The 10,812-nt window shown below is 47.2% G+C and overlaps 1 protein-coding gene across 2 annotated transcripts in view; it reads right to left on the reverse strand.

Moving 5' to 3' along the window:
* The window catches only part of AMFR (autocrine motility factor receptor), a 31,084-nt gene extending 20,479 nt beyond the window's left edge, over window positions 1-10,605 (reverse strand). For both annotated transcript variants that reach the window (XM_051629240.1, XM_051629239.1), the window contains exons 1-4: window positions 10,279-10,605; window positions 8,579-8,671; window positions 6,067-6,231; window positions 4,155-4,307 (exon numbers count right to left, since the gene is read on the reverse strand). In XM_051629240.1, coding sequence (XP_051485200.1) covers window positions 4,155-4,307; window positions 6,067-6,231; window positions 8,579-8,671; window positions 10,279-10,482 — 615 coding nt within the window. In that variant the 5' untranslated portion in view covers window positions 10,483-10,605. The remainder of the gene's footprint in view (window positions 1-4,154; window positions 4,308-6,066; window positions 6,232-8,578; window positions 8,672-10,278) is intronic.
* Window positions 10,606-10,812: the final 207 nt, after the last annotated feature.

A 10,812-nucleotide genomic window follows, 5' to 3' on the forward strand; every position in this document is an offset into this window, starting at 1 on the left:
ACTACCTGTCCTCACCCCACTGCTCAGGCAAAATCTGAGGAAACAAATACTAGCAGGAGTCTGGGGGAGAACCATGGCAGCACTTTCAAATGATTTTCCCACTTTGCTGAGATGTGAATGCTGAAAAAAGTCACTTCTCTCTTTAATCTTTCTTCCCTCTCTAGGCTAAGTACAGAGAAAATAAAAATTAGTCTATCAGGAAGTGTAAGTAGATCAGACATGTAGAAATGAGTCACCAGAAAGAAGTGTTTCCAGAATACCTGACCACATTTCCACAGGCTCTTATCATCTAAGAAGTGTGGCCCCATGACCTCTCTCTAACCTGTCAGGCCCAAAGTGCCCTGTCCCTTAGTTGTACCCTCCCAGTGAAAGAAAATGGGACAGGACAAAGCCCCTCTGGAGACACACCACCCTGTGGCTAGCAGAGGCCAAGAGACACCAAGATGCAGGGGATTTATAACAAGCAACTGAAACCACATCTATAAAACTGCTCTGATGCCTTCAGCCTAAGTACTAAAACCAGCACAGAACTATCAAAACCACCAACCAAGTCCTAAAACCAGCACAGAACTATCAAAACCAACAACTTCCCAATACAGTAACAGCACAGTTGTTTTGAATATTTTTTTCCATGTGTGAAGGGCATTCTTAAAATGCTTCTGTGCATATTTAACCCTTAGTAACATCTAACAAATCTCCCCAAGTCTTTACTAGCTGGCTTTAAAATATGTGGTCCTGTGAGTATTGCAATCAGTGACTATTCTGTGACAATCAGTGACAATCCTGTCACTATTGCAAACCAGTGCAATCTTTTATCCAAACAAGAGCTCCAGGACAAGGTGCAAACATCTCTCAGAGAACACAAAAAAAAAGCCAAGAGGCCAGCAACAAGCCCCCTGGCACAGTGGGCTGTTCTCATCACAAGTATCTTTCATAAAAATGTGAAGTTAGCACAGTAGCTGCTCCTGCAAGGCACATCATGAGACACTTGTGTCTCCTGTCACCTCACATGTGGGGACCAGAGAAAGACTACACCTTGTTCATACAAGGTTTCTGGCTACAGAGAAGCTCTGAGCAGACCACAGAGAAAAAGTAAATATGCTCAAATTCCAACTGTGCAGGTGGTGGAACGGAAGAGTTACCTGAGCTGCTGGATGGGTATGGCACTGAGCACAAACTTGTGTCAAAAATAGTCTAGGTGGCATTATGTCTCTGCTAACAACGACAACTGTTGGGTCACCGTCTGAAGAGTCCAGTCTTTGCAACTTCTGTGTTAAAATAGAACTCAGCACTTGGAATCTGAGGAACTTCACTGCTTCCCTTTCATTCACCGTTTCATTGCCAAGACATTATTTATACTGGTTAGTGCTGAGGCAGCAACAGCATCAAAATTAAAACAAGAAGCTAGCACAGACTTACTTGGTCAAGACGCCAGTCTCCAGCTCCCCCACTGCCTCCAGAAAAGCATTTCCATGTTCTGACATGGGAAACACTTTGCAGAGAGTACAGTTTTACATCCCGAGTTACACAACTCCCTCATCTGAGGCTCTAAATGTACAGCAAGGCCATTTTCAGTGCTGACACCTCAAGAGCTCCTGCTCTGCTCCAACACACTTGTCCCCCAGGGACTCTGTGATACAGGCAGATCCCAGTCACACAGATGAGCCCATGACTGCAAGGCTCTCAGCCCCTGAGATAATCACAGAATCACAGACTTAGAGAGGCTGGAAAAGTCCTCTGAGATCATTAAGTCCAGCCTATGACCTAACACCACCACGGCACTAAGTGCCACATCCAGTTTCCTTAAAGTCCTCCAGGGATGGTGACTCCACTACTTCCCTAGGCAGCCCATTCCAATGTCTAATGACCCTTTCCATGAGGAAGTGCTTCCTAATATCCAACCTGGAGAAATGGATGCATGAAACAGGATCAGAGCACAGCTGCTGTAGGAATGGAGCAATTCCTTCCTTCAGTAAAAAAAGATGCAAAGATAGGCATTACTTGCTATAACAATTGTCACATACCACATATTAAGTCAATAAAAGGTTAGTATTAACTCAAAAATACAGCCTGTGCTTCTTCAGCCTTCTCTGGGCATTTGCACATATCACATCCATCCTTTGCAGGAAAGAAAACCCTAACAAACAGCACAGAACAAAGGGGAGCCCAACTAGAACCTGAGAAAAAAAAAAATCCAGACTGCTGTATTGAAAACCCTGGGGCACCAAGCTAAATCAATGTTTGCAGAGTCAGGAGAGAGATGAATAGCTTAATGTAGCTTAACGTAATTAAATACACACTAATGGAATATACTTGGCAGGGCCCTTCTTGAACAGCATCACAGAAGCCACCAGCAGGAAAACATTTTAGTCTGCAAGACTTAAGGCTTTTTGGCTGGGCCTTCAGAACTGCTGCCACGAGGTGTCACTGCTACTGGCTGTGCAGGAAGAAACCTAAAGGTTTTGTTCCACTTCCATCAGTGCTGGGTATTAAAATCAAGGAAAATAATTCACTGTCGCCCAAGCAGCACAAAGTGTATTTAAACATTGATGAAAGGGCAAGGTATTAGACAATCTCATATGAGGAAAGATTAAACAGGCTGGAATTCTCCTGCTTGGAAGGAGAGTCAGAAGGGAAACAGGAGGAAGGTCTATAAAATCACAAATGGTGTGAAGATGACTAAACAGGGAATGATTCTTTTTGGGTTTTCACCACAAATGGATTAAGATGATAGCCCAGGACATGATCAGGCAGAAGATTCAGAACAACTGAAAGAGCTCTTCTGTGCAGACAAAGCCAAATTAGATGTGGAATTTGTATTTTTTTGTATATTGCAGAGGCCAAGGCACAAATGAGTTCAGTAAATTATCAGACACCTTTCCAGAGGCTACCAAACCCAGCAGGCTTGTGCAACCCTCAGCTCAGGAACATCCTCAAACTCCAGCAGCTGCAAGCAAGTGTAGGAGACCCTGTCCTACATGCTCCCCACAGACCTCCTCTGCTGCCCACCAGCAGCACAGCTGCCTGGTGGACCCAGGGCTTGGCTGAGCATGACACACCTCTGCTGCTGAGCCCCTGCTCTGTTAACAAGCAGACACAACAGCTCTCACCGAGGTGAACAACTAACTGGGCCTCATCCTGCAACCCAAAACACACACACCACCACAGGGTGCACTCCTAAGGAGGCAGAACTTGGGCACAGCAACACTCCCTGATAAACCTACCCCATGCTGCCACAAGGCTGATACACCCTTCTGCCAAGCCAAGATAACAGACACACCACCACCAAGGCCTCACCTATCAGAGACACTGACACTTCCAAGACTCACCTGCTGTGTAGTTACAAATCTGGCCTTGCATATTCTTGTATCTGCCACACTAAATACCTGACCACCATCATGTTCTCTTACAATCAGCTGAGTTTTTCTTTTCTCCTCACTAATTCCACAAATGAACTCAAAACAGGAGAAAAATAAACCACCCACGCTGCTCATTATCTGATGTTATGATTATCTAAGGATGTGTTAACATGACTTGCTTGCAATTACATTGGTTACCTCCCCTTTCTTTAAGTTTATCACCCCTTCAGGCAGGGTGCAACAACCCACCATAACAGCAAAACCATATTGAAGCTTACTCCACACTGCAAAGGGTCCAGGAGTGCACAAAGAAAGGCTGCTCATCTCAGCTGAGATGCATCTCTGCACAAACATAAGCAAATCCCATCAGTGTGCCTTAAGGAAAGGATGTTAGCCTCATTCCTTTTTGGGAGGAATGAAGTAGAAAATACAACCTCAAGGAAACAGGCTGAGGTGCACATTACACCTCCACATACACTCTCTCCAGCAATCATTTCAACTAACCCTTCTTGCAACACTCATGAAGCACAACCATTATTTTTTCCTAGGCTGCCATTTGACTTCAGCATCATCTTAGGGATTTATCTTCTCATTCCCCTCTTCAGACAAAGATTTTTTGCAGGCTTAAACTCTAAAGTTGCAGGTTTGGCAACTACTCTAAAACAGGGGAAGGCCTGTTTGCATCTCAAGGTTTCTCCTAGTGTGAAACTACAAGAAAACCCACTGTGTGCCAAGACACCCCCTAAATGAGGGGTGAAAAACAAAGCAGAAACCAGGGCATGTATGAAATCTTACCTCAGCTGCCATGAAAGCCAGGGTGTGCATGCCATGGGTGTAGCCAACAACAGCACAGACAACTGCCAGGCCACAGCAGGACAGGAGCATGGTGACCAGCAGGGTCAGGACTTGCATGTGGCTGCTCATGGGGGTGGTAGGAGAAAAGGAAAGCTGCAACACAAAGACAGAAACACATCACAGGTTGAAAGGAGCACTTCACCCACCCTGCCTTCCACACCCACCTCGCCAAACAAGTCCTCAACTGGGAAAGTCTTTTGCTTTCTAGAACAAAACCAACCTCAGGACCTCAACCATGCAGTGCAGGAATAAATGAGATAAAGCTAAAAACATACACCATCCCAAAGTCCCACTCATCTCCCTATCACTGACAGTCACCAGGCTTTTAAAGGCAGAAGGGAACATCATGATTATCTGATCTACTGTTTAGATCACCTGGGCTAGAAAAACCATGAACACTTTCTCAGGCAGTAGGCTCTGCATCAAATCCACAGCAGGATGAACATGTGGTTTAAAGATACACTTAGCCTTAATAAAGGAGCAATGAGAATAATTGTTCTGCCAGTTTTGGACCTCACAGGTGATCTAATTTCTCCAGCTTCATCTTCCAGTCTCTAGTTCTTCCAACGTCATTTTCTTCTGGAAGAAACAGACATCTCCTCCAAGAATTTACCTTGCAGCTAGAGACTGCTGGACAGAATCTAATAAAAACAGCTGTCTCATTCAAGAGCACACAGTGTACTAATTCTCTAAACCACCTTAATGGCAGGCTACACCTAGGCTGTCTCAATCAAAGATGACCTAGGAGGAAAAGTATTTAGGTGGTCCATGCCCTTAGTTTCAGGGTAGGAAGAGGAAGAACAGAAAGGAAGTTGTTGCCCAAAGCTTCATTCTGGTCAGACTGATGAAGCTGACTCTCACATTTTGTTTTCAAATTGCTTCTTTCTTCCTCCTTTCTCTCTGGTTCAGTTCCACACCCCCCTGCTTTGCAAGGCAGCTCACATAAGTACCATTTGTCCAAGGAAAGAATTATGATCCATGCTTTGAATGCAGAAGGAATATACTGAGGATTTATTCCCACAGGAATAAATTGTTCTTTTACAGCTTTCTGAATTACATGAAAAACACCAGGTGACTGCCTTGTTCACTCCTCTCTCCATTTGCCTAACCCCAGCCAACCTAGTTCCTAGCTCAGTGCTCAGCTACTAGTGAATTTATAAACCTTGCTGCATAATAATGAAGACAAAAAAACATATTGCCAAGCACAGAGCTACTAAAAGGAAATTCATGGATTCTGTTCAGTTCAAACTTCTATTCCAGGTCAGAGGAGCTGAAGAAAATGCACATCCATTATAGATGTTTAAAGGGCAAAATGTACTGTTCAAATCCTTTCTCCCTTGCCTGGCCTTCAATTTCTGTACCTCTACTGAATTTATTCCTGATATTTACCAGAAAAGTGGGACACAGCTTATGGAGAAAGTTGCACTGTATATTGTAAAGGCATTGGCAGATGAAAATGAGCTTGAAACCCAAGCACAGAGCCCAGAGAAACAGGCTTTACAGACCACTGGCAAAGGGCACCAATCTGAGGAATGTTCTGCTGTCAAGACTTCACTAAGGAGTGCTAGGAGGACATCTCATGGAGTTATGTAACAGTAATTACAGGGCACACCTAAGGAGCAATTCATCAATGAAAAGAAGTATCTTCAGCTCCCTTTGTCTGATGGGAAGACTGAGTAAGATTGACATTGAACTTTCAAGCAAGTATTCAGAGCTACTGGGAGGCACACATGTTCAGCACCACAGGGTGGGGAAAAGGCCTAAATGATGTCTTTGTAACCTCCCATGTGCCAGTGTCCCAACCAGAGACAGAATTTGCATGTCCCAAAGACAGCCCTTCACCAAAACTTACATATTCAAAGCGGTCCTTGCAGAGCTGAACCATCAGGTGCAGGAACACGAGGACAGAGAACCAGAGGCACCACATCACCACTTCTTCCACGGTCTGCACATTCAGCACACCAAAAATGAAGATGAACTTGTAGAAAATGAAATTCCAGAATTTGTCCTTGAGGTGCTGTAAAGGAAGACATCTGGTTACTGTCGTGGAAAGCACTGACAATTCACATGCAGGGGACAGAAGGGAGGGAAGAGAGAAAGTAAAAAAGAAGATGGAAGTAAAAATGCAACGCGTGCTGCAGACACATCTTGGACAGTATTTGTTACTCTTACTGAATGAAAAACGTATTAGAAATACTACCATAGACTGGTTTGGGTTGGAAGGGACCTTAAAGATCATCTAGACCCAACCCCCTGCATGGACAGGGACACCTCCCACCAGCCCAGGCTGCTCCAAGCCCCATCCAACCTGCCCTTCAACACTGCCAGGGATGGGGCAGCCACAGCTTCTCTGGGCAACCTGGGCCAGGGTCTCACCACCCTCACAGCAAAGAACTTCCTCCTCATGTCTCACCTCAATCTCCCTCTTCCAGTTTTAATCCCTTCCCCCTTGTCCTCTCCCTCCCTGCCCTTGTCCCAAGTCCCTCCCCAGCTTTCCTGGAGCCCCTTCAGGCACTGGAAGGTGCTCTAAGGTCTCCCTGGAGCCTTCTCTTCTCCAGGCTGAACACCCCAACTCTCCCAGCCTGGCTCCAGAGCAGAGCTGCTCCAGCCCTCCCATCGTCTCTGTGGCCTCCTCTGGACTCAACCCAACAGTTCCATGCCCTTCTTATGTTGGGGACCCCAGAACTGGACACATTACTTCAGGTGTTGTCTCATGAGAGTGGAGGGGTAGAGCCACCTCCCTTAGTAATCCTTAGTATCCATCTAGTCTTTGTACCACCACAGCATAACTGGGCAACACAGCACACAACCAAGTTCCCTGCCATGCTTCTAAACCAGCTCTCTGCACAAACCAGGTTTGATCTCCATTTGATCCTCCACACCCAAGCAGGACAACTACTGTGTCCTCTCTGCTAGAAGATCTGCCAAGGTCAGTCAGACAAGGTGATTAAGAAAAGGTGACCTGGTCTGCTTCTAATAAGCACAATGCCTACAGTGGAGAATGAGATGGATGAGCAAAGAAAAATTACTCCCATGCAGTATGAAAGGAACAACACGATGGTCTCCAGCAGCAGAGAGCAAACCAGCTTGTTGGGGATAAAATAAGTTATGAAATAAAATGCTTTGTTACAGAACAGGATGAAATCACCAGGAGTTTAGTTAGGACAGGCCCAGAATTCCTTCAGGATGTTGCCATTTTTGGCTCACTGATATTAACAACCAGCTTTCCTCTAGGTGAGAGCTGAAGCACACTCCCACTGTCCAAACATATCCAGTGTTACTGCTTTTCATTTCAGTTGTTAAGAAGTTACAGAACACCCTGGAAATGACCACTGATTAAAGGTCCACATCCTTACAGGCAACTCAAACCAGAAAGAAAAGCTTGACAGTGCTTTGTTTTTAATACACTTCACTTGGAGACTCTACAAGGTGTGACTCACAAACACAACAGGCTTTAAGAGATCCAGGGCTATTCATGAAGCTCTATGTGCCTCAAATCTCCATGGCAAAATTGCTCTTTCCCAAAGAACTGCATTTACACACTTTTAAAAAAAAAGATATGAAAATATTTTGGAAAATATATTTACAAACCACTGCTACTGCATTTACACAGAGCTGCATCTGCCTGAATTTTTTTTAATATACAGATACTATTTAAAGCACTGCTGCTGCTTTTATCTCCTGCAGGATCCTGGGCTTTGTCTTCTTGCAGAATTTTAAAAACACCTAGCCTAAGAGCAGGACTAAACTGCTTGAGTTTACAGCCCTGTCTGCCTCTTTTCTCTGGGCATATACTTGCCTACTCCCTCTGAAACCTGAGGGCAGATAAAGCACTATCTGGGGAGAGAAAGCACTTCTCCAGCAGCCAAGGCACAAAACAAGGCACAAAACAAGGCATGAGAAGGAACTCAGGCTGCCAGTGCTGGGAACTGCCTATGAAACACACCAGGGAAATGCTGCCAAATGGAACTGAATCAAGAAGAACACTTTGTAAATACTCTGAGACGAGGATGCACTTGTAAGAAATCTGACAAAGTTCACTGAGGAAGCAGGATTTTTCAAGCTGGCTTACAAAATACAGCAGCAACAATGGAAAAGAAAAGTTCCTTTCAGAAATTAACTAGCAGTTTATGGCTGTGGATATCCTAGCTAACCAGGAAGGGTTTCTAGGACAGACTGTTTTCTGTATTTGTTTTACTGGACAGCATTCTCAAAATACAAGTATAATGGTGAAAGGTAAGTTGTTCTAAAATGTAATTTTCTGAGGTACTTTTAAGCAATCTGATACAGAGAATCACACCAGCTGTACACCCAAGAAATTCTGGAGCACCACAGATACCCAAGGCAACAAACAGCTGCCTCACCTGCCTCTCACTGACACGAAGAGGACCAAACACTGTGCACTGGATTAGCTTGGCAACCAACATCAGAACACAGCAGGCAGTGTTCACTAGTACCTGGAAAGAAAGCAAGCAGTCAGTGACAAACACTTCTGCCCTATTTAGAAAGAGAGGGAGAGAAAGGGAAAGAAAAGACTCTAACAAAACCTGTGCACAGAATACCTTTGGGTTGTGGCTGTTTTATTTTTTGGGAGGGGGGGGGTGAAATTTAAACCTGGCCTCTCCCCAGGCACGAGCAGCAGCTGATTAAGTGGCTGAACTTTTTTCTAGAAACCCACAGTCAGTTTGATACACCACTGTATCCAACCAACCCACCCACTCTCTTCATGACAAACTGTAAATTGTTTGAGATTGATTAGCAAACGTCAGGGCCAAGAAACAAGGGGCCAACACCTCCAGACCACCCAGCTGCACGTTGGGTTTGAAGACAGGGCGATGAGAAAGCTCAGGTTTGCATCTGTTGTGCCTTGTAATTAACTTTGGGCCTGTCTAGAACACTAAAAGGAGGGGGGGGGGTAACTTTGGGCCTACCTAGAACACTACAAGGAGAGTGGGGGGGTAACTTTGGATCTACCTAGAACACTAAAAGGGGGGGGTGGGGGTAACTTTGGATCTATCTAGAACACTAAAAGGGGGGGGGGGGGGTAACTTTGGATCTATCTAGAACAGAACAAGGAGGGTGGGTGGGTAACTTTGGGCCTGTCTAGAACACTAAAAGGAGGAGGGGGGGTAACTTTGGATCTATTTAGAACACTAAAAGGAGGGGGGAGGGTAACTTTGGAACTATCTAGAAAACTAAAGGGGGGGGTGGGGGTAACTTTGGATCTATCTAGAACACTACAAGGAGGGGGGGGGGAACTTTGGATCTATTTAGAACACTAAAAGGAGAGTGGGGGGGTAACTTTGGGCCTATCTAGAACACTAAAAGGAAGAGGGGGGGTAACTTTGGGCCTATCTAGAGCACTAAAAGGAGGAGGGGGGGTAACTTTGGGCCTATCTAGAGCACTAAAAGGAGGAGGGGGTAACTTTGGATCTATTTAGAGCACTAAAAGGAGAGTGGGGGGGTAACTTTGGGCCTATCTAGAGCACTAAAACGAGGGGGGGGGTAACTTTGGATCTATTTAGAACAGTAAAAGGAGGGAGGAGGGTAACTTTGGGCTTATCTAGAACACTACAAGGAGGGGGGGGGTAACTTTGGATCTATTTAGAACACTAAAAGGAGAGTGGGGGGGTAACTTTGGGCCTGTCTAGAACACTAAAAGGAGGAGGGGGGGTAACTTTGGGCCTGTCTAGAACACTACAAGGAGGGGGGGGGTAACTTTGGATCTATCTAGAACACAACAAGGAGGGGGGGGGGTAACTTTGGGCCTACCTAGAACACAACAAGGGGGGGGTGACGAAGGCACCCTGGCCTTCGCGCCGCCGGGCAGCCCTCGCTACCGCCGCGCTCCTTCCTTCCCCGCCCGGGCTGCGTTCCAGCCGAGCCCCAGGCAGCTGCGGGAGCACTTTTCAACCACCCCTCGAACCCCTCCCTCAACCTCCCTGCCCGCCTTTTTTCACACACACACCCCCCCCCCCCCCCCCCACAGCGCCGAGCAGGCCGCGGGGCCTGCAGCGCCTCAGCAGCCCCCGGCCCCTTCTCTTCCCTTCTTCCCCCTCCTCACCCAGACGCAGAGACCGTCGGCCAGCAGGTAAGAAACGACATCCAGAGGCTGCCAAGGGCGGCGGCTCGGGGCTCCCGGCGGCTCGGGGGCTCGGCGGAGGGCGCGGTGGGCGCTGAGGCCGGCGGCCAGCAGGGCCAGGCCGCTGAGGGCCGCGTAGGTGCGGAGGCTGGGCCAGGGGAAGCGCTCCAGGAACAGCAGCGGCATCGCGGAGCCTTTCTTCTTTTTTTTTCCCCCCCCCTCCCCGGGCCGCCGTCCGCCCGGGCCCGGCTGTGGAGGAGGGAGGGAGGGAAAGAAGGGGGAGGAAAAGAAATGGGCCCGGGCGCTGAGTCACGGGCGGGGAGGTGCTTGGAGCCGGGGCGGGCCCTGCCCGGCGGGGAGGAAAGGGGGAACGGCTGGAGGGCCCAGGGTTGGGCCGCGGGGAACGGGTCCGTGATGGGGAGAGGCTGAGGGAGCTGGGTGTGCTGAGCTGGGAGACTGAGGGGCGGCCTCGTCCGTGTTTACACGTATGTTGAGGGTGAGTGTCAGGAGGACGGA

Source organism: Apus apus, chromosome 11 (genome assembly GCF_020740795.1).
Source record: "Apus apus isolate bApuApu2 chromosome 11, bApuApu2.pri.cur, whole genome shotgun sequence".
NCBI lineage: Eukaryota > Metazoa > Chordata > Aves > Apodiformes > Apodidae > Apus > Apus apus.